General features: G+C 38.0%; 1 protein-coding gene across 9 annotated transcripts in view; it reads right to left on the bottom strand.

The window, feature by feature from the left end:
- LOC103720942 (methionine aminopeptidase 1B, chloroplastic-like) overlaps positions 1-24855 on the bottom strand; it is a 35227-nt gene extending 10372 nt beyond the window's left edge. For 6 of the 9 annotated variants that reach the window (XM_008810919.6, XM_008810918.4, XM_089927339.1 and 3 more), the window contains exons 1-8: positions 24602-24852; positions 21799-21877; positions 16821-17058; positions 15298-15459; positions 15156-15197; positions 9654-9725; positions 6894-6973; positions 2668-2765 (exon numbers count right to left, since the gene is read on the bottom strand). In XM_008810919.6, coding sequence (XP_008809141.1) covers positions 2668-2765; positions 6894-6973; positions 9654-9725; positions 15156-15197; positions 15298-15459; positions 16821-17058; positions 21799-21877; positions 24602-24728 — 898 coding nt within the window. In that variant the 5' untranslated portion in view covers positions 24729-24852. Of the gene's footprint in view, positions 1-2665; positions 2766-3443; positions 3632-4787; positions 4947-6893; positions 6974-9653; positions 9726-15155; positions 15198-15297; positions 15460-16820; positions 17059-21798; positions 21878-24601 lie in introns of those variants that run through there. The other 3 variants (XR_016398382.1, XM_089927340.1, XM_088711022.2) reach the window with 3 other exon arrangements.
- Positions 24856-25080: the final 225 nt, after the last annotated feature.

Here is a 25080-nt window from a genome sequence, read left to right as displayed (position 1 = left end):
CTCTTTCTTCCTCCTTATTCTGGTACACCTCAACTTGGTATGGTACGTACTAGTACCATATCAAACTGATTGCCGGCTGTTATGTCCCCTAGTACTGGTAAAGCGAACTGTGCTATTACATTTTCAAGTCCCATAGGTAGTTTGGCTTTGAACCTACCACGTTATTCAACTTTATAAAAAATGTTTGGGACATTTAGTCTAGCTTATATATATCTCAAAAGGCTTCTTTTTTATAGTCATCAATGTAGTCTTGCTGCTTCCGTACATTGAGCAAAGCAAACTGCTCATTTTGAAAGCTTATATAATTTCATCATTCAACCCAAACTAAGGTATGTCGTACCGGCCCGAATCAAAAAGTACGGGGCATACCATACCGGTTTGGTACCGGCAAGGTCAAAAAAATCGGTACCGGACCCCGTACCGGTTCACTGGCAGGATGGCTCGATACGGGCCTACGCTGTGCCGTGTCGAGCCTGTACCAACAGCGAACAGACGGGCGGGAGAGAGGCCAAACAAGAGAGGAAAAGAGAGAGAGAGGGGAGGAAGGAGAAGGCGCTAGCAGAGCCCGACAGAGGGTCGGCAGACCTCGACAGAGGCTGCGAGGGGGCTGACACCGAGGAAGAAGGCCGCTTAAGTAGCCGATCACTGTTCGAAACAGGGGTCAGCCGCTTAAAAAACTTGGAGATTCGTAAGTAAGTCAGCAATCGATTTGCCGACTTTACTTACGAATTTCTAAATTTTTTAATTTCGCGAGTGAAGTTGGCAATCGGCAATTGATTTGCCGACTTCACTTACGAATTTTCAATTTTTTTAATTTTGCTGGTGAAGTCGACAAATCGATTGCCGACTTCACTTACGAATCTTCCAATTTTTTAAGCGGTTGACCCCTGTTTTGAACAAAACAGGGTTCGGCCGCTTAAGCGGCCTTCTTCCCCTACGCCGGCCCCCTCACAGCCTCCGTCGGGGTCCCCCGAGCTCCGCCGGCCCTCCACTGGCATCCCTCCCTCCCCCGCTCTCTCTCTTTTTCTCTCTCATTTTGCCTCTCCCAGGGTTCCTTCTTCCCCAACGCTGGCCCCTCGCGGCCTCCGTCGAGCTCTGCCGGCCCTCCGCTGGCGTCCTCTCCCTCTTCCTCCCTCCCACGCTCTCTCTCTTTTCTTCTCCTTCTTCATCTCCGGGATGTCATCCCCTTTTTTGAGTCGGAACCGTACCGGTGAGCCACCGGTACGGTTTGAAACGGGCGAAATCGGCCGGTTCAGGACGGTTCCGTCGATGTTGGGTACCGCGGTACTCGGTACGAATGGTGTACCGACACTCGGTATGCCAAAAATATTTCGTATCATACCGTACCGACACTGTGCTAGTGTGGCAATGGTACAGGGTCCAATATCGAGACAGCAAACCTTAATTCAGACATTAGAAAATTTCAGTGCTTTCCAATCGGTCCTTCCTAATTTTGTAGATCCAATGTCCCACATGACATTTTAATTCCATTAAGTATATTTATTTTTTCTCCTTTCTGCTAGAAAAAGTCTAAAGTAATTTCAAAATTTATTAAGGCCGTAACACTAAATTGTGTTTCAATTGGATTATTTGGGTTGTAAAATGTGCTTGGGAGACAAAAGGCATTTATCAAACTATACCATGAATCCTCTTTGTCTAGAGTCTAGAGTCTAAACTATTCCGAGTCCACAGGGATGTTGGAGGGTCCCAAGCCAAATAAGCTTAAAATGTGGCCAATAAGACAGGTCTAACTTCCTGCCAATTCTCCTTCCAGGTTTCATAGGAGGGCCCCTCCTCTCTTAGCTAAACCTCATTTGGCCAAGAGTGACAATTCTTTGAGGGTCCACATCAGGTTTACACCCTGTCAGAGAAATTTGTGCATTTCATCTATGGAGCCTTCTTGAATCAAACCCATGCTCAATAGACAACCTCATTTCAATGAGAAAAGATATGCATAATGGAGACAATCCTTAAGACTTCAGTACCCACTTGGTCAGTCTTATCTCCAACACTGCCATTAACTTTTTACCAGTCCAAACAGACGAGGATGCTTTCATGAAAATTGCAGTTATTAAGCTAAAAAGTATCTGCATTCTCATTTCACTCGTACATAACTTTTGCAAGAATGGTTCCTATAAGTCCTCTAGTCACTTAAAAACCAGGCTTGGCCGGATATCAAGCCAATTGAAGGGCCAGCCTCACATGAATATAATTGTTTTATGCTTGTCGGACCAAATGATTTTCCAACAAGATGGGTTGCAGATTTATGTAGATTTGTAGAGCTGATACTCATTTCAATAATGCAGATTTGTAGCCTTGACTATCAAAATAGGTTCACCATTATCAGCTATATTGGATAAGCATCTACCAGTATTTGTGGATTCTTTTATATCAAATTTATGTAGGAAAGTAATGAGCATCAGCTGCCTCACATCATGCTTTTCTCAAAATAAATTCCAGTTCTAGATAGCTACCACTTTTAAAAAGGCCAATAAACATTAACAAGATAATATTAGTGGGAATAGAAAATATATATTGTCTTTAAGTTTATTGACCTTAATAACATCTGTTTTCTCATTGTATGCAGAAAAAACAAATCATCAAAGGACAGTATACATGTTTCAAGGTCCAGTAAGATTAAAGGTATATAAAGTGAAGATAACTCACGGTGATGCAATATTATTGGTTCAGAATGAAATACTTTTCCAACACCATGGCCAACAAAACGCTCTACCACACCATAGCCAAATCTCTCAGCATGGTCACTAGGATCATTAAAGCAAAAAAAATAGATATGTGAACACATATACAAGTTAATGACAAGAAGCACAAGCCAAAAAGAATCAGGAATGAAAATGATTATACGTTCTTGATAAACAAAAGACTAGTAATTAGTTGGTTTTTTATGTCAAGCCACTTTTACCTATATGTGTTATCTTTTTTTACAGATTTCTTTCCACAGTTTACAAAGAATTTGCAATCATTAATATATTTCACAAATTCACATTTTGTGTCTCTTCATGCCATCCAGACAGACCATTCCTGGCTGGATCTATTTCAAATGGTTATACAAGGACCAGCTAGTTCCTCTTCTCAGGCTGTTCGTATGGATTTCCTTTCTTAAGCCTGATATTGAGTGAAATATTGATTACACCAACTTCTGAAATTCTATGACAACTAACTTACAGAAGCAGATTGCAAATGTACGTGGGAGTAGAGCAGCTGAAGTCCACTTTGGTGAAACTAGAGTACAATGTCAGTCTGATAATTATTCAGCCCAATTGTGACTGCCTGTGCTTCAAGGCTAAAATAGTATGGATGATAGGATATGTGGACACATCACAATGCTGTTTTAATTATGTTTTGGAGACACTCACATAGACAAATAAACAGACATAGGCGGCTAACTGTTAATTGTCAATAATGTAATAGAGGAAACTTACAGATCTATTCTGTTGCCTTTGGCATTTTGTTGCTTTGATTATAAAATTCTCTTCTCTGTCATCTTCCTCCTTTTGTCTTTCCTTTTCCTTCTTTTCACCAGTTAGAATGCTGCATCAACTTACTACCATCGCTATTTTTAGTTTTTAGTTTTAGAAAATCCACGACATGCTCAAGTAGATCATCAAACCTACAGTTAAGATTTTTCCACTTTACATTGAGCATTTAATATGAAGACAGAGAAGTTTTAGAAGGCCCTCAGATATAATATTAACCCTTTCCAGACATTTCAGAGCAATGGTTAGTATGCCTTCATGAAGACATGATTAAAAGCTATTTTTTCGGTGGGGAAATAAATTTGCTGCTATAACTTCACATTCATAATCTATGACTACTATCTTTCTCTATCATCAGAAAATTTGCATTGACATTTTTACTTCATAGTTTGTGTTGGATGTTGATTAAAATTGATACTATTTGCTTCTGCAGTTCTTAGAAATTGGGCATAATCTCTATCCATCAAGCCCTCAATCACTTATCTGTTTTATGTCCAGCACCAGTTTTGCTATTATCATTGTCCAAAATCTTAATCTGCATCACCGTCCTTGCATTCATAAAGACATGAATACGATCTAATGTCTCGATGATGTTGAAGGATAAAAACTCAACCATAAGCCAAGTAAATGGAGCATAAGAGTTTCCTGCCACATTCATCATTATGATAAGAACCTGTCCTTAGAGCTGGCGAAAATGGCATATGAATACTATTTAGAAAAGTTAAATGTTATCTAGCTCATTCTTTTTCCTTTGCCATCTTAAGAGATGTTTTTGTAACTATGCACTGTTTTATATAGGTATAAAAGATCAAGCTAAAACGCAATGTGCATCTTGAAAGGAAAGGATTTTATTGAAACTACAAAAGCTTTCTACGCATGTTTTCCATCTACAAGAGAGAAATCAATCTATAATTATACCATCAGCTGCCTTTTTCTCAAAGTGCAAAGAACTGATGGAAACAAATTGCGATATTTCAATCAAGGTCCGCCGTACCGGTACCGGTCGGCGTACCGGTGGCCGGCCGGACCGGTACGGTACCGGTCCGGTCCGGTCCGTACCGGCCGGTACTCGGTGGTTTCAAAAACCACAGCGCGTGGCGCTGTGGTTCTAAAAAAAAAAAAATCATACCGGTGCGAACCGGCTGGTTCGCACCGGTACGAGGCCGGTACCGGCCGGTACGGGCGCCGAACCGGCCGGTACGGGCGCCGAACCGGCCGGTACGCACCCGTACCGGCCGGACCGGTACGTACCGGCCCGTACCGGCCGGTACGGACCGGTACGGCATTCCATGATTTCAATTTTATTTTTGGAACATAGACTCAGATCAGTAGAAAATTTAACTTGACTAAATAATCGAACTTTTAAGTACTTGTCAGAGGATGCTGCCATTATCCAAAATAGACTTCTCCCACTCTAACATGATGCAAAATGAAGTGCTCACATGGAAGCTGATAGATGAAATTGATATAAAGTTTAATACTCAATAATTGGCCACAATGCATTACAGTAAACAATTCATGTAATAACCTAACCTATACAAAGAAAAATATATAGATGTATACATGTGCAAAATTTGAATACGAATATCTATTGAAGTGCTAAGTGCCTTTATATAATTTTGTGTGACATACTTTGGAGAATGGAGACTAAGTTATGACTCTTCTTTACAATACTTCTGAGTTTCAGCAATATTGGGTATATAACAAAATGTATAAGATCTTAAAATTTGAAAAATACCTAAGCATTTAAAAGTTACAATTTTAACTAACCTAGAAAAGCTAGAATTTGAACAAATTCTAAGCTTTTATTTTTATTTTCATTCAATAAATGATGTCATGTAAATAAGGCCTATCTATCTGTCTCCAGTGATCTTTCTGCTCAGTAATTGAGATGGACCAACTTGCCAACTAACCTACAAATTGACCTAGGAGGAGAATTGAACTAAGCAAGAGAACCAACCTAGGGCCCCCATTTTTTGAACCGCCCTTTGAAGACTATAAATAGAGGGCAAAGGGGGCAGGATGGAGAGGAAAAGGAAGAGAATTAATGGCTATTCAAGATTGCGTCATGAACCATCGAGGGCTGTGGAACTTGGAATTTTCTTTGATTTAATTTTAGTGACCAACGTGTTGCATTTTCTTTTTATTTCTGGTTACTTTTAGTCTTTGGTATGTTATATTGAATCAAGGCTGGGGTTAAAATATCTTTCTATTGACTGGTTGACTGGCTTGACTTCTGTAGTAATCACTGTTCAGTGTTCATGGCACTATTCATACTACAGTAACTATAAACAGTGACCCTCACTAATGAAGGGTATTTTAAAGTGTCAAAGGTCTTGCAAGGCCTTTTTTTCTTTAAATATGGGAGTTGAGTTATACTATCAGACTTCTATAAACCAAGCAAGGTTAGCCAGATCAGCATCGTGAGTTGTACCAGCCAGCAACCACTCAATACGTACCATCCGAATTAGAAGCATAACGAAGCAAGGAGAGGGTGAAGGAGAGGGAGGGAGGGAGAGGGATGATAGAGAGGGGCCAACAGAAAGGGGGAGAGGGAGAAGGAGAGGGAGGAAGAGAGAGAGAGGGAGGGAGGGAGGGAGAGGGAGAGAACCCTAACCCTAGGAGGAGAATCGCGGGTAGGGAGAGAAGATGAAGGGGAGAAAGAGAGATGGGAAGAGGAGGCTTGAACCTTGCTTGGTTTAAGTGAACCTTTGCCTTGAGTTTGAAAATTTTATTTGAATAATGATCTAACATGAATTATTTGAAAACTTCTTTGAAATAACGTATTTCGATCCCTTCATTGAACCTTGTCGAAAATTTTGGTTTTGTTTAAGTGAAACCACACTTAGAGATTCCTGTGGTAGTTTGATTTATGTATTATGATTTAAAAGTCATTTGCTTTCTGATAAAAACTTAGATTCTTGACCATGGTAGAGATTTATTTGCTGAGTTTTTTAATGCACTTGATCTAACTATGAAATTTTTTACAGCGACAAGCAAGGGGCTATAGTTGACCATATTTGGTAAAAAAATTGGACTCAGTTACTCAAAGTTGCCTTTTTAGTTCTAGTGTTATTTAAGTGACACTAGCCACTAGTAGTTTGCATTTTTCGTATTTTTGAAGGTATAGTATTACATGTAATAACCTATGTTTAAGTTTTTAAGTGCATTTTAGTTGAGCATTAAGGAGTGGGATACAATTTTAATTACGCTCTATGTCATCATATGGTTTTTTTGAGGGTTATTAAAGTATAATGTTGTTTCTTATCGACTCTTATGGTTGCATGTTGGGATTCGAGTAAGTTTGGACCTCAAGGCAAGACAATTGATTTCAAGCAAAAAAGAAAATTTGCATTGCTTGTAACAGTACCTTACATGGTATCCCAAATTACGTACCTAATTTTCTTGCCAATCTTCTTAAAGCTAGCACCATCTTTACAGACAGATATGGCCCTCTCCATACATTCTTCTGTTACCTGACATAGAACAGAAAATCAAAGCATTCAAGTACTACTTTTTATTCTTTTTTTGTGTAAATCAAAATAAAAAGTGGAAGAGTGCTGCAGATATTTCTGGGTTATTCCAAATTTAGTTATAAATTCCAATATAATGCCTAATAATGGTTTTCACTTCCAAGGGCAGGGTGCAAGATCAATCTAACAAGCAATTCAATTGATTTAAGTACGAAACTATGTATTAATAGTTTCATACACGTAATAACAAAATAAAGGATTATGTGAGTAATCAACAATCTCTGTTTCAAGTTAAGTGTTTAATATGTGATAACCAGTAGATAATAGTATGGGATAAGTTTATAGTTTTATAATAAAGAACTTATAATTTTATTAACAGAAAGCTTAGAATTTTTCCCGAAGCATGGGACTAGTTAATTAACAATGATTGTTATATGTCGACATGATAAAACAAATAGAATTGTCAGACAAATCAAGAAAATTGGGAAGGACAAAGAAGTGAAAGGCAATAGGAATTTCTAACATTATACATAATAGAGCTAAGATATAAAAGAAAAGAGGCTGCAGAACAATACTGGGATCAGAAATGTTTATCATTAATTTATTTATTCTTTCTGAGTTATATCTTGAGAAATGGGATAATAGAGCATGCAAGCATGCATGCATCCATCTATATAAGTATGTATGTGTAGTTGTGTACATATAGTTATTATATATTTATCTATATTCATCTATATAAGTTGTTGTATATGTAGGTATATTCATCTACACAAGTATTTGTATATCCATGTAAATATTTATATATGTATGGATATATTTACTAGCAAGTGGCACATGCAATGTACGTTACAGGAAAAAAACTAACAAAAACAAATATAAGTTATTTGCTAATTCCACGACAATTTTGGTATTGAAAAGACAACAATTTTGCTTATACATATGAATAAATCAAAAGACAACACATCAATTTTGGTATTGAAAAGAAAGCCCATCAACCTGGCTAATCCAATTTCAGAGTCAATGCTGATTTGTTGGGTCCCATTTGAACAAACCAGCAACTTAGACCTTATGCTTACCGAATTTCAAAGTTATGATGTGGATTCAGGCATGAATGCCTATGCAGTTTGGTTCTGGGTTCTGTAACCCAAATATCTTAAAATAGTGATTCAGGTCCTAACCAACTAGAACAACCCAACCATATGAAAAACAGACTCATACTGAAGGCGATCAAACAAGCAATTAGCTGAATGTATGAACCTTGACAACTAAATAAAATAGGGTCTCTGAGTCACACTGAATAAGGACCAGACAAAACCCATTTTCCACTTTTCACTATTATCTGTTGCACATCGAAATTTGAATATGGAATGATTTAAAATGGACTGCAAACTAATGTTGCTTTCAGAATTAAACTGCCACTTTGTGCCTGATTATCTTTGATACAGTTCAAATGCCTAACTTTACATCATTGAATCACTGCTTCAAAAACAGGTGCAACAGCTAATGAACTTAATTTAGTAAAATTGTATACAATTTGTTGGGAATGAGGCTAGCATTTCATAGAAAAAATAGCAAATATTTTTTTAGATTTAAGATTATCATTGCTAGCAAATTCTTATGAAAAAGTAAAGAGAAGAGAAAGACAAATGGGATGGGGTTGAAGCACCCAAATGCTATTTCCTAAGAGTGAATATGCCCCCACATGCAGGGTCTGCTGAAGATCACTCCTAGAGATATGACAGACTCTCAATATAACCATCAATCCTCCTCATTCGCATGCCTTCAAGGGGGCTTTCACAAATCCCGACCACACTTTCAGGTTGCCCAGCAAAATTGGAGAAAGAGCAGGGTGAAAACAGTGAAAAAAAACTGACAGACAAGAGAGCCTGAAGAGGGACTTGTTCTCAGTTGTTTGGGGCAAAGGCAGCTAGCTGGTTTCTCCTAAGAGCCCCATATGCAGGGTCTGCTGAAGATCACTCCTAGAGATACGACAGACTCAAAGTATAACCACCAATCCTCCTCATTGGCATGTCTAAAAGGAGGCTTTCACAAACCCATTCAGGTTGCCTAGCAGAATTGAGAAAAGCCAGAATGAAAACAGTGAATAGAACTGACAGACAAGAGAGCCTGAAGAGGGACCTGTTCTCAGTTTTTTGGGGCAAAGGCAGCTAACTGGTTTCTAGTTTACTCTCTCAAGAAATCTGCAACTTGTCTTATAGTGTCCACCGTCCAGCACCACCCATTTTCAATGAGTAGAGAGTTATCTAGAAAGGGCCAATAGCTGATTCCGAACTATTCAGATTTAGTTCAGGGTGGATCAATGAAAGAAGGACTGCTCAAAGGCCAGAGAAAAAGGAAATGAGATAAACAATAAATCTGAAGCCCCACTCAATTAAAGAAGAACAAAAATAGAAATCAGATTTAAAATTTTAAGTCACCAAAAATAAATACAGCCCAACACAATTTACATTATTGTGTCTGCTTCTGTAAATAAAATGGCTTCTGCAAATTGAAAACAAGCAATACACTTTTCTCAAGTGAATAAAATCCAACATGAATTAAACAAGAATTACTCACATTGATGTGAAAAACTGAAACAATTCAAATACATCAGTCTAAGAAATTACTCGAGACACAACATGCACAGAATGCATTATAGTTCCTGCAGAAACTGACATTGTACCTTTACAAGTCGCTTTGTAGGTTCATCAACATTCCCACAGAGAAATGTTTTTGAAGTGTCACCATGATAGCCCTGAAGCACAAATAATGAAAATTTTATCAGAAAATAAGCAGACAGCAGTCAGTCAGCAATATAAAGTTCCTATAATTCTCCATTACATCTGAAAAACTTCAAGATGATGAGAAATGCATATGAAGCATTACCTTCTTCATTTAACAGTATTTCTACCGAATCAAGAAAAGAGCTAATGTATGAAGAGCATACCCAAAAGCAAAACTATAACAAATGAGAACCATTTTCAGTATGCTACTTGAACCCTTTCCAAGATCCTTTATCTTCCCCACAACTATATCATAATTGCCAATAATAATTCTACTAGATCATTTATCCTCTTCTTTTCTATCAGATGGTTCCAATTGCTTTATTAAGGCCTCTTTGGTCTTCATTTCACAAAAGTACCATCTATATCAATCGTCCATCATCCCTAAGCATATTTGTTTGAACTCTGCCTTTCTCTCTTCTACCATAGATCTACCTTAGTATTCTCAAATCTAACATGCTTACGTCTACCGAAAACAATCATATGTATAAAAATAAATATCTTAAGAAAACAATAGTGAGAGATAGAAGAGAATAAAGAAGAAGAAAAACATGATCTGTCTGAAGCTTTTCAGCTCTGTTCAGATCTCCTTATGATGTGATATGTAGCAACTTACATTTGGAAAGTTATATACAGCTAGTCTAGTAAAGATACATCCCTAGGGTTCCTATAAATTTTAGAAAAGTAGTCTAGTGAATTCATCAAGAAAATTTCTAAATATATGGTGATGTCAACCATCAACAATTGAGGAGGCTGACATGTCTTAGCCACAAGCGTGGAGCCAAGATCTGTCCCCTGCTCTCTTTTTTTTTTTTTTCGGGTGGGGGTTGCTGGCAGCCAATTTACTTCTTGAAAATACTACTTTGCATTGCTATGCATATTACATGTATATGCATAAATGTGCGTGCGTGTATATGTATATATGTGTGGGTGTGTATTATAGACTCATCTAGCCTAGGATATTGTAGCGTATTCTGCCTGTACAACTAAGTTTAAAATATTCATCATCGAGATCTAAAACCAGCACCAACCCTCTCACTTCAGTTGAGGAGCTTCATGCCTCTTCCTCTCGGTCAGCCTTTCTAGTCAAGTGAGCATCTACAAGGGGAAAGGCATCTGTATGGAGTCATGTCAGCTGTGGGTATCACTAGGCTATGGAATGGAGTCTTAAAAGTATCATGTGTATGCATGTATTTATGTATGTATTTTTGTTGAGAAAAACTATGACATTATTATAATAGTCACTCAAAAGTTTTAATCTTTCATTTTATTATATTTTATTTTTTGTCTCTTTCTTTTAAATATCTTTTCCTTCCAGAATGCTCTTCTAAGAATATAAAGGAATATGCATCGATAGTATTAACAATTGTCGAAAAAAGTAAAAAAAAATTATTCCATGCATATGGACACAAGTTATATTCATGATCCACATAATGATGATAATGACGACAACGACGACAATGATGATAATGATGATATAGATGAAGTAGCACATATCTATCTCAACAAAATATTCTAGAGGCTTTTAAGACATTGTTGATGGAGACATAAGTGAAGCAGGTGATCCACCATGGAATGATACAGGAGTATAATGTTTAGTACTTAGAGGAAATCAGGTGAAGAGAGAGAAGAGGAGAAATGTTTGTGTTCGGTACTACATAGGAAGAGGCAGCAGGGAGGGATATGCAAGAGTTTGGGTCGAAAAGGGAGCTAGTCCTTCATCTTTCTTATAGTTTTTGTATGATATAACTCAGAAAAAGAATCCAAAATATGTTGACTCCTATTAAAAAAGATAAATGAGAAAGATCTTTTGATTAATTTTCCATGATCTTAAAAATTCATGCATTAAGGGTTGTTTGAGGTGTAACATTATGGAAAAAAACCTTTAACAGGGCCACAGTAAGTTTTTCTCAAAACTTCAGGGGATGTCATGGCAGGTAGCTTAGGGGCCAACTGATCGTTTTTTTTTTTTTTTTTTTTTTTTTTTTTTTGGGGGGGGGGGGGGGGGGGGGGCATTGTGGATTCAATTAGAAAGTGAACATATCAACTTCCTCCATTTTATTCTATCTATTTTCTTTCTCAAAAGCAGAAAAATCTTGCAAAGAGTAATATTTGATATAAGGCCACCCAAAGCAGGTAATTGCTTGGATCCAAACCCTTTTTGAAGCTCGGGCCGGGATGCGCAGCACTAGAAAGTGAACATATCAACTTCCTCCATTTTATTCTATCTATTTTCTTTCTCAAAAGCAGAAAAATCTTGCAAAGAGTAATATTTGATATAAGGCCACCCAAAGCAGGTAATTGCTTGGATCCAAACCCTTTTTGAAGCTCGGGCCGGGATGCGCAGCACTAGCCACCACATACTGATACTATAACCTGCACTACCAACATTGCCCAAATCAGGTCTAGTCCAATCAGGTTATTAATCACCACCTTCCAGATAAACAGCAACATGCTTGACCCAACATAAACATGGCTCTACAAATCAGCTACAAGTACAAATAAAAAATTGCCAAATCTATGTTTGACTCTCTACTAGCTCCAAATGCCTCAAACTCTTTTCCTCTGATTAAATGGTTAAATCGCCATGAGAACAACATTTTATTATTGAATGAACTATGTTGTCCAATCTTCTATCCAGCATGATAGTATCCAACAAAAGATGGCCTTTCTGTTCAGTGGTATCATAACATCATCAGGGCTAAAGAAAACTCTAATCTAATGAGGTGATCTATGACCATATTGTATGCTGCTCTTTCTACCTTTTTAAGGACAATAGACTAGGGCCTTTCAGTGTGGAACAATTTATGATTTGAAATGTTAAATGCATTCAATTCTATTTGCGAATGTATTCCATGAATTACTGCATCCCTTCTCAAAATGAAAAAGGAGATTGAAAAATGAGCACAGACTTGAGAGGAGAAAAAAATAGTATATCACATCTTGGAGTGATCCAAGAGATATTTTTTCCTATCCATCTAATAATATTGTGATGTACCTTGCTATATAGAATAATTGTGTTATATATCTTACTGAATGCATTTAAGATGGGAGTTTCTTTTTTGGGTTTTAAATCAGATTCAGACCTTGAAATGGTTGAATCAATGCTTCCAAAATCTACAACATGAAATCATGTATGACTTGTTTAAACATGAGAATATAGTTCCTCTAGAAGCAGAAAAAATTAAGTCAATTTTTTGCCTGAAGTGTTCAATCTTTTTTTTTATGGCAACAGTACATAAATTTTAAATTTTTCATTCTAAACAGGTTAGTAATAAGGAAAATATACTCACTTTCATTTAAATATGCATACCAATACCGATGCAGCAAACTGAAGATCAGCTGCCAAGGCCTAAGGGAAGATGCAATGGCCACAAGAAATATGTCCGGAAGCGCCCAAATCACTATTCGATCAAACAGAAGGCTCAGATCATGAGATCAGCAAGCCATCAAACTATTTTGGAACCCCATCTAATTGCTAGGAGCATATTGAAGCATCCGATGCAATTGATGATCAAATTTGGTCCAAGAGTTGAAGTGCACTCCAATTCCAAGTCCTTGAGGAGAGATGATCACCAACTATGATTAATATTTTCTTTTTATTTGATTGTTATGTAGGTTAGTTTGGATTTACAAGAATTTTAGATTTATCAAGAGTCCTTTTGGTGTCAAACAACATTGGAAGAGTATTATAGTCATAATACATAAGCTGAGAGTCCTCCCTTGAGTAAGGAACAATCTTATCTAGTTGTTTTTGCCTCTATAAATAAGAGTCTATGTAAAGTGATGAGTTTTAGAGCTTTGGTGGAGTTATTTTGTTTGAAGAAAAAGTCTTGGCTAGGTTCGGCCCCTTTACTTCTTGTCTAATCTCCTTTTTCTCCTATTTCCCTCTCATATTTCCTCCTTTAATTCCCTTCTTCATTGCTGTCGATGATCATATTATGGCCAAGTATTATTTCTACTTATCTCCGATTGTCATTATAAGATTCATATCTTTCAATTAGTGCTCTCTTCCCTCATCCAATCCGTCTTTCACTATAATTACTTGATGATATTGTAAAGAAAAAACATCAGATCCGCAGTCTATTGTTGAAGATTCTGCAGAAAACTGCATAAAGCTAGTGACAATCAGTGATCATCCAATCAACGAAAGATCCCTTTACCCAGGATCCCTACCTCCTCCAAAAGCCTCAAACAGAAAGAAAAATGATTTGGGGCACCCATGTGGTGCGCATGAAGAGTTTCTCAGGCCAACTAATACTGGCCCTGAAACTCCACACTCAGCCACCTCCCCACCCCCCCACCCACCAAAAAAAAATGTCACATTAATTCCCATGAGAGATACCAAGCCCCCATGCCGCAAGGTAGGGGACTTTCGTGTGCACAAAACTGGTGCCCTTTAGCACTACTCAAACAGAAGTCTTTTCATTGTTTATAATGATTACAATAAAAATAAACCTTTTTCACCCTGTTTTCTGTAGCAAAATGGCAAGGTGATATCTTGACCTAAATCCTTTGCTAATTCCTTTCCTAGGTCCATCTGTGCCTTCATGGTCACCCTCAAGTGGCTCTGTGTCACATACTGTTCACTGGAACTGCAACAGACATCTCCAGCCAAATTAATGAAAATAATTGAAAAGGAAACGAAGCACTTTGAGTGCATGAATTGTCTTAGACAAAGATGTTTATTGGTTATTCTCAAACATTATCTTATTGTGAAATATAACTGATATTTTGAGTTTCAGTAGCAAACCCCACACCATTACCAAGCTGATATAGGTCAGTATCACAAGGATGCCCCCATGTCAATACAAGGTACACTGTTGGAGTTGGCCCAGCACCATACCATGTGCTAGCATGTGGGCGTGCTGAGCCCCTATAACACACGACTACCGCACCAGGTATGTATGGTACATCCTTTACCAGTCGATGTGGGTAGGTACTTAAAACCTTGAATATAACTCACCTCTAATGAAATTTTTCAATGAATTAATATATAGGCAGATGACAACTCAAAGACACAATACTGACTGAGACCTGCCAGATTCGTACTTTGGCAAGGATATCCTCGACTGCAACCAACATATGCCGGATCAAAGACCACAGTAGGCTTCTAAAAACGGTTGTGAGATTTCTTTGGGTTCGAGTCCCACCTAAGCCCACCTTCTTTGACTAAGTTTTCGTATCTGAGATCACGTTACAATATGTGAATGAAAATAAATCAACACACGTATGTGATCGATCTTCTGAAAATTCCCCTACTTTTCTAGAGAAAGATTTTGCAATGAAATGACAAGTCCTAATAGATGATTAAAGTCGCAAGATGTCCAAGAAATGCATTTATATTCAAAATATAAAAAGAAATGAAATGAACCAGAAAAAGGGGAAGAACGAAAACATACATTTAAGTAGACAGTAACATCAATGTTTATTATGTCTCCATCCTGCTCAAAAGGAAAAGTTAGTGAAAACATAAAAGTTTATATCAAGGCTATAGCGAAAAAGCTTCATATTAAACAAAAAAGTGATCTTATCTTGCTGTACCTGTAGCTGGCGAGAATCAGGTATTCCATGACACATGCACTCATTTACTGATGTGCATACACTCTTTGGAAATCCACCATATCCAAGTGGAGAAGGATAAGCACCAGCTTTGACAATCATCTCATGCACTGCTTTATCAATTTCATTTGTTGTTACAGATGGCTGATAGAAAGGCATAATCTTAGGATGACATAATGGGGAATACTAGCATAAGAGGAAAGGCGAGATATGTCAAGTACCAGAAAGTCAAGGAAAAGATAACGAATGGGGAACCAAAAAATTCCACTAGGGCAATATAACGATGATGATGATGACAATGATGATTAAAATTTTAGAATGATTGCTGATACTTATTCAACTAGAAACAGAAATATGCATTCCTTAGTGCAACAGAAATTCACTTCTAAGTTCTAACTGGCCACTATTTGCAGTTTAGAGCTCAGAAAGACCCAAATTTTTAGCAAAAAAAATTGCCACTAGGAAAATTTAGGTATTCTGCATTATTGACTGAACAAGATTAAGTTAGAAGAGCTACCCTTGTCCACAGCACAGTTCACATTGCCCAACAAGCTAGCATGAAATAGAGAAACTTATTAGCTCACATGAAAGGTTTCCCATGAATTCCCAAAACTAAAAGAAAGAAGCCTGTATAAGATCTATTTGGGGTCAGTTAGGTTGATGTCCACATCATCATAATTATACAACCGTACATTTAACAGTCAGCTGTCACCTTGATAATCACAAATAGCATGTATTGTCTAGCTGCTCAAGTATATGCACATATAATATATCTCATGCTTTGAACAATTGAAAACATTTGAACAATAGGTTCAAGCAGATTTCAAGATGGTTATCTCATTATAGGAGCTTAGTGGTACATGTATCATTTCTGATATCTCAAAGCTCTTTGTTAGGGTATATATACTGTTCCACTGCCCCATTGGCATGCAGCACGAGCATGGTATTGGCTGCATGCCAGTGCTCGGCCGGCATGCACATGCAGCACTTGCATGGTACTAGCTGCATGCTAGTGATTGGCATGTTGCCAGCATGACATTGCCAAGCCATCACAGTATAAGCATTAGATACCTTCATCCTTCGTGCAAAAGAAGCACGATTTTTCGGTGAGATAAGTAGTATTCTTCCAGTGCAATTTCCAATTGTGTCCAAGTATATGCAGCAGTTTCAAAAAATCTTAATTAAATAAATGTTGACAGAAGATTGGCAGCTAGCTTGACAAAAATCATGCATATCTGAAATAAAGTCCAGGTTGTTTCTGTATGTCTCTATGGGCGCTAGAGCAGACCAGACTGAGGAACATTAAAAAAGACAATGTGAAAAGTTTTATCAAGGATCTATATAAGAGGATTTACTTGTACGCCTGTTAAGAGGCCTAAAAATATTAAAAAAACTCTATTTTTTCAACATTTACAAAAGTCACTTAATTCAAAAAATTTAGACTTCATATTTTAAAGTATTATATCTCCTTGTAAAACTGAAATAACCATAAAATTCATACTTACCCTGACTAATGTTCCTGCAAAGTCCAAAACACGTGCAGCAAGCTCACAGGCAGCTTTCATGCGAATAATGCCCTCATCATCATGTACTTGATATTCACTCGAAATCTCAGGCAGTAGGTTTGAACCCACATAAGGAGGTCTAGGAACGTGTTCTGGCACAAGAAGGGGAGCAGAGACTTTTCCGCGCCTTAGTGGAGGCCTTTTCCTCACTTTAACTGAACTTTGAAGCTCTCGTAACCTTCAAATGGTCAAAATCAGAACTAATAACAGTTTGCAACACTTAGTAGTTAGTATGGCCAGATATGTTAGTAAACTAACAGCTCAATCTAAAGGTCACTAACTGTGAGTAAATGATGAAAGATTATGCTGCAGCAGGTCACTAGACATCAACGACCATACTAGGTATACAAAATAATATCATTCATTCTGCACTCGATGGTCTAGAGCATGGGACTTCTGACATGCCATCTTGGTTTATAATTCTGGACTTGTTATGGTTATTTGGCTGAATTCATAAAGCGCAAATAAAGTATCTGTCACGGTAAGCCTCCTTGCCATCATTAATGGTCATCCAACCTTATTTAGTAAATTTCGGAACTCCATGGCTTTCAATCAGGGCTTTTTCTCTATCTCTCTCTCACACACATACACACTTTCTCCCTCTCAAAACACCACTATAATTGCCCCTGATACTGTTGTGGCCAATTTCTCTAGTATTTCAAGTTAATCTTGGATTTTTGACTTGTATGCTTTTTCCACATAACTATTGATGCCATTGTACTTCTCCATGCACCTACTTTTCCCTTTTCCATTTTCATAAACATGCCGATCCCCTAAATAAGTGATCATCATTTCACTGTTCCATTTGTTGTTTATTGTCATATGCAACTAAGTGGGCAGAAATTTACAATTTGACCAAAAGAACTGAGGGTTTTATTGCATCCATCATTTACAATCTACATCTTTCCACTGAGGCTGTGATTATCTTACTTTTGTCTTCATCTTCCACCATTTTGTGGTATTATTAGCTTGGGCATAGGTGCAAACTATGCTTGCTTACTAAATTGCAGCGGTGCCTTCTTTCTTCTATATTGTCTTCCTTTACAATTATAACTTTAGAGTAAACCAGAGTCGGCGAAACCGTCCCGAACCAGATGGTTCCGACCATTCCGAGCCGTACCAGCTGATTTCGGCAACGGAAATGAAAATCGCTTTCGGAGGCGGAGAAAAAGAAGGAAAGAGAGGAAAAAAGAGAACGAGTGGGGGAGGGAGAGCGAGGCAGAGGGAGAGAGAGGGAGGCCGGCAAATGGTGGTGGAGGCTGGCGGAGGTCCGGCGGAGGCCGGCGCTGGAGCGGCAAGGAGAAGTCGTGGCCATTCCCCTGTTTCGTTCGAAACATGGGTCCGGCCACTTTTTTAATTTCGCAATTTTTAAATGAAGTCGGCAAATCGCTTGCCGACTTCACTTAAAAATCTCTTTTTTTTTTTAATTTTGCAATTTTTAAGTGAAGTCAGCAAGCAATTTGCCGTCTTTACTTAAACATCGCGAAATTAAAAAAGCGGTCGAACCCCTATTTCAAACGAAACAAGGAAAAGGCCATAGCTTTCCCTTGCTGCCCCAGTGCCGGCCTTTGCCACCCTCCGCCGGCCTCCCTCCCTCCCTCCCCCGCTCTCTCTCTCGTTCTCCCTCTCCTCCGCCTCTTCTACCGTGTCGATACGGGCCCGACACGGCATGGCGCGGGCCCATACCGATTCATCCCGTCGGAGAACCAGTACGGTGGCCGGTGCCAGTTCCGCCAACGTTGGAGTAAACTCTTCATCTTTCTCTTTGAAAATTTATATTTCATGCTCTTTGATGATTCAGTATACAAAATATAATATTCATTTATGGGCAAGGTTCGTGGTACTAGTGTGTTCCGTACCCTGGTACCAAACTGATATCCAATATAGTGGGTATATGCATGGTATGCCGAACCGGCCTGTACCGACTGGTTTAGCCCGTATCGAACCATTCCAACAGTGAAAAACGATTTCAACCGAGGGTTCGACCGATACCGAACCGATCCGGTAGGTGACCGGTACGTCTACCGATACCAATTCGATATCCTTGGGTATATGTCTATATGCCGAACTAACCTCCATACCAGACGTACCAACACTGCACCAATGTAGTACTCGTATGGGGTCCAATATCGAGATTGTGAACTTTGTTTATGGATGACTATTCTCAATTGCATGGTTTATAATTTATATGCAGATTAAATCTAGTTTCTCCATATTAATGATTATGTTAGCATTATGGTTCACACTAAACATTATAGATTGGCTTCACAAAATACCATCAAATATGAACAAACCTATCAACCAACATTATACCACTCAAGAGACAAAGGAAGAGAGACAAAAGATACTTCGGATGATTTTAAAAAAAAAAGATCAGCTAAAGGGATTTGAGTTTTTTTCAAAGTGATACCATATCACATTCATAAAATGGGCACATATAGTTATGGACCACTCCACCAATCCACTCAATAGATCTCACTAGTGAGCTAAACCTTTAAACATCCACAGCATGTAGGTTTCACATTATCTTCATAACAAGTGGCCACAATATGTGGTCAATTACACAGATGGAAAGAAGTGGGATGATGTAAATGGAAGTTGTCTTAGTCCATAGGGACCAAGGACAGCAAAATAAGGAATTCCAAATAGACCAATGACACTAAGAAACTTGAATACCATTTAATCGACTAATAGATTGCTGAAGGGCTCAAAATGGATGTCAACATGTAGAAAGATTGCAGAAAGAACATAATGGAACCCAAAAGAACAAATAAGAGACCAAAAACAAAAGAAAAGTAAAAGGAAGTCTTGAAGGGGAGAAAAGAAGGTGGATGGGAGTTATAGGAACTAGCTAAAGAAATACTGAGGCTGATACAAGGAAGAGGGTCTGAAAACAAAGAAACATACACAAAAAACAAGGGCAATGAAGGACAATACTCTTAATTAAAGGGTTCAATGTGAAAGGTGATATTAAAATGTCAGGAGGGTAATTTGGACCTTCATAATGTAGTCCGGCATCAAAAGGTCCTCAAATGGCAAAAAACAGTCAATAGACATTTACCACCAATGCTAAGGACAAAGTCATGCTGTCATGGCATTATAGATGTTCAGCACTGAATCTTAGAAAAGTGGGGGCACAAAGAAGAAAAAAAAAAGCTAAAATGAATATGGAGTTAATTTGACTTACCCTTTTTTTGAGATCCAAATTTATCCGCAATACTACATGTCTCCTTTTACTGGTATATTTATAGAAGCCCACAACTTTGACCATCCTTGTATCTCATACACCACCGTTACCAATCTTATTAGAAAAGATTATCTTGAATGTTCACTTTCACGGTTGGAAACTTCTAGAAACTATATGTTTGAATTTGTCCTTCAACATGAGGATCATCTTTTCAAACGCAATTACCACAACCAAGAAAATTGTGATCACTGACTTGATAAAGTTAGGAATTCTACTGAAAAGAAAGCGTGTTCTTACGGATCCTTTGCAGGATGAATAAAAAAATCTTAATCATGTCGGGACATATGAAATGCCTCAAATCATGTAATAATATGGTTTCACATTTTATTTCACAGTGTAACATGTAAGAAAATAGTCCAAATGCAGATCTTTCACTATGCATGGCAGTATGGTCAAAGAAACCGTCCCAACCGCGGTTCGGGACGTATCGAGCCGTACCAGCGGCAAACCGGGACAGTTTCGGCAACCAAAACGAAAAATCGGGATGGAGGCAGAGAAGGAGAAGGAAAGAGAGGAAAAGAGAGAGAGTGGGGGAGGGAGGGAGAAGGAGAGAAAGAGAAAGGGGACTGACGGCCGGCCGATGGAGGTCTGTAGAGCCCCTCCTGCGCCCCTCTGTGCAGCTCTTCGGCCCTCCATCAACCTCCACCGGCCTTCGCCACCCTCCTCTCTCCCTCCCACTCTCCCCCCTCTCTCTCCTGTGTCGGCAGGGAACGGCACGGGGGCATACCAACCCGTGCTGCCGGGCAACCAATCCGAGCCTCGGTTCCGGCACAGCAATTCTTGCATGGCACCAACAGCCACACCAAATTGGTATGGACATTGATGCTATAAGTGGCCAGCAAGAGTGTTGATTATTCAATTTCAAACATTAGTATCACAAAAGCAAAATATATGTTGCTTTTTATCATGTCATATGCTAAATCAAGTCAGCTTATATAATTATTTATTGTTATAATTGATACTAGTTAGTGAAGCCAGTCAGGTATTATTCTGAAGGAATGCCTCGTGATTGGCTTGTTTATCAGATTTGGGCACAACCTATCACAATTTTTATTTCCTTCCATAGATTTTTGATTATTTTAAGGATTTTAAGGAATACAGAAGACATTAGCTTTTCTGAATTTGTTTATTGTCCCGCTAATATCAAGCCATATGCTACCACGGTGGATGGTGTGGTAGCTGCAATTCAAAAAATCTGGATCCCCCAGATCCCCACACAGAAAGACAAACATTAAAGTATAATTCTAATAACTCCTCAAACTCACTCAACTCAGAACTAAATATAAGAATTTATAAAACTATCTCTTGTCAAATAGTACTTGGCACTTTACATCTATGCTAGCTTAACAAGTCAAACCACCCACGGATCCTTCACATGAATCAGACCCCTAACATCAATTTTGCTTAACAAAAGAGAACAACAGACACTGCTACTCTGGGATTATTTTAAAAAATAAAATTGAAATGTAATTGGATTATGGGCTCAAAATTCTAGATAGATTAGGCAATCACTAGGGGAACAAATCCTAGGATGCATAGTTGAAGACCTTCTTCACTAACTAATTGGGACAGGCTGCATTTGAGTTGCATTAGTATTTATTTACTCACACAAGACAGCACAGATGGAAACAATCTCATACTCTACCAAATATCTTAGTACAATACCCATACCTTCTAATTCGCATGGCCTCCTCCAGCCCTGAGAGTTTTCTTGATTTGATAACAACTCTTTTGTATACAAGTGATTTCCCTTTTTGATTAAAAAAAAAAATGTAAGATTAAGTTTGCAACAATTGACAATGTAAAAGGGAACAAGATAAAGTTTGATATAAGAACCAACATATGGAAAGCTAAACTAATGAACTATAAAGTAAATGAATGACTTGGAAGAAGCATGGAGATGATAAGCAAATTTTTTGATCGTTTAGCATCTGTTTTCTTTTCCACATAGGTGAATTTACTGAAAGAAAAGTCATCTATTATGAATCATAGCACAGGATGTAGGTGACACAATTGTTTTGATAATAGAAAAAATGAAAGATAATATCCTTAAGTTATGAGCATGGTTAGATTGTAGTCTAAACTCTAGTCCTATTTCAATAAATGAAGTGGTTTGTTTTCAAAAACAAAAACAAAATTTGTATACCTAGTCTCTTTTTGATATAAAAGATGAGAGAAACCCATCAACATCAAAATCATTTCATTGAGAATTTGAAAGGTATAAACTATAAAGAGCAACAAGACAAGAACAAAACCAAACCTCTATGTCTTCATGAGCACTCGTTTCTAAAAATTATTTGCACTTGAAAAGAAAAAATAATAATTTCAAATATCAACAAAGGATTTATAGAAGTCTGGATTGAAATGTAATGAAAGCTATCCTTAGTACTTGCCTCCTCCATTGCACAGGGTTCGAGTGATCTCCTCTGAACAGATGATGAACCAGTATTGCCAAGCTCCACAGTGGTGCATGACAAGGAAGAAGCTAATAGACCAATCTCTCTCCCTCTCTCTCTCTCTCTCTCTCTAAACTTCACAGGGGAAACGCGAGGACAAAACAAGATTTACCCATTCCATTATACAAAAGTTGAAAAGAGAAGTTGAGAAAAGAAAAGGTGGGAAAGAAGAGGTTTCAGAGAAAGGGACATTCTTGTAAATAGGATAGATGAAGTGTATATTTCTCAATATCCAGGCTTTTGAGAAAGGACCAACAAAAGAAATGAGGTTCTTACACATAGTCAAAGCCACTGTTCTTTGAACACCTAGGAGATTTTTGAATTCAATTAGGTCCTTGCAGCTTAGCCATGTCCTTACAGCAGTCACAAGTCCAAAAAGAAACTAAAAGTAAACAGAACTAGAAGGTTGAAGGAGCTTTTTTTTTTTTGAAAAAACTGCTACGTCTCTCCTACCAAATACACCACGAGATAGCCAAGACAGATATCGCAAATTTTCTCAGGCAATTCAGAACATTCTTCAAAGCACTAATGTCCAAAGCAATCTCAATCCCCTGGCCTAGTCTTTATTCTTCAGAAGGTTTTTAAAATTTAACCCCCCCCCCCCCCCCCCCCCAAAAAAAAAAAAAAAGAAAGAAAAAGGGCATCTAAGGAACAGATGGGAGGCAACCTCCAATTACTAGTTGTTACTATCATTTATACATGAAGAACAAAAAAATATGCACTATTCCCAGACACTATAGATTCGTATTTACGACATGTTAGTCTCATTTGAGGACTAGGATCATACATAAAATATAGCTCCTAATAAATGAAGAGATAATTAAAATAATTGATTGCTAGAGAAACAAAAGCTGAATGTAGCAGCTATGATTTTACGATTTAGTATTGTATCTTACGTTGCTACTGACATATATAAGGAAGGCCAATTCAAGGGTGATAGCACACCAACCCCTGGCCAGTAATTTACATTTGTTATAACTAACAAAGAGGCTTCCATGATGTGGACCAAAACCTCTACATAAATTGGTATTTATGTATACACTGACATGGAATTACCATTATTCAAAGAGAGGAAGGAGAAACGGATGGGGATAAAAGAAATCTGCCCAGCTAAGAAACCCATGTGGCATTGAGGTCTTAGGATTTGCATCTACTCTTATTAGGAAACAAGGAGTGGTTGGGGTCTTAGTATGGGATTGTGGGACCCAACTTTCATGGGAAAGGAATGAGGTTTAGTTTGTACTATAATGCTCTTGACTAAATCTAAAGGTTACAAAAGCTTGTTATTAAAAATTGTTTGTCTCCGTGTGTATGTATATGCATATATGCACACACTCCTATGTGTGAATTAAATTAACTTTCAAAATTATTCTAGTAAAGCTCAGACTAAGCATATGCTCAAGGCCTCAATTCATCTCCATAATCAGTTATTGTAGGCAAGCTTAATATGATTGGAATGAATTTTCTTTTTAACAAGACATTGAGTTGATCTTGTTCCAAGCCTCATTTGGTTCTGGCTTGATTCAAGTTATCAGAATCTTTGAACCGGGCCTGTCTGTATCTCAGCTCAAAACTACAGTCACTCAGGATCAATCAACAAAGTCGTGAGCTGATCTTGGTCTTGAATTTCAAGATAAAAATTAATTTCAAAACAAGCTTGATCAAACCCAAGATTGAGCGTACCTTAGCACAAATTTTCATCTTTTCCAACATTTCTCGTAAATGTGATTCTAACTGAGATTCGTAGAATTGTCTACTAGCACAAATTATTTATTGAACAAAAGAGCTACATTACACTCCTAAATCTGTGCCAAGTTTAAATTAACTGTTGCTCTATCGTCCTTTGTTTCATATGAACATTACAGACAATCTTCTTTCTTTTTTTTTATTGAAGATTACACGCAAGTGCCAACATTACAGTCACTCTTACGCACCAACAACAAGATTGAAAACCATGACTGCAAATCAAAAAGAAACGAAAAAAAACCAAACAACAGAGGATTGCTCGGACTCCATACCCTGCCCACTTGAAAACGAGGTTCTGAGAGGCTGGCCGAAGAGGAAGGGCCTCTCAGGAGGGGCTCTCAGAGAAGCGGACAGCGGTGCTGCGAGTCCCGATCCGCTGAAGGGGCCCCCCAGCGGCATTTCTGGGGAAGAAAATAAGCTCCGGAGCAGCGGAAGATGGATGGAAAAATCCGACCTTTGGTTTGGGTTGGGTGACGAATAGACTGGGCTCGTGGGGGAAGGATAAGATATATTTTGTGTTTCCGGAGAGCGAAATATAAAAATACCGCAAAATGCCACGGAGCTGATAACGGGTAATGGATGCCCTGGTCTGGAAAAAGGTTTGGCTCTATTTTTTTGAATTATATAAAAAATCTATATTATTACTAAAAAAATTTCTAAACATCTATTAGCTTTCAAATTAATAATTGCTCCAGCCAGTATCACTGGCACATATTTTTAACTTCCTACCCTTTATGAGTTAGAGTCCTCC

The sequence above is a fragment of the Phoenix dactylifera genome, chromosome 14 (assembly GCF_051530095.1).
Source record: "Phoenix dactylifera cultivar Ajwa chromosome 14, Ajwa_hap1_PhDact_Kaust_v1.1, whole genome shotgun sequence".
In the NCBI taxonomy this organism is placed as follows: domain Eukaryota; kingdom Viridiplantae; phylum Streptophyta; class Magnoliopsida; order Arecales; family Arecaceae; genus Phoenix; species Phoenix dactylifera.
Note: the sequence above shows the minus strand (reverse complement) of the source record. Positions and strands in the feature narration are given on the sequence as shown.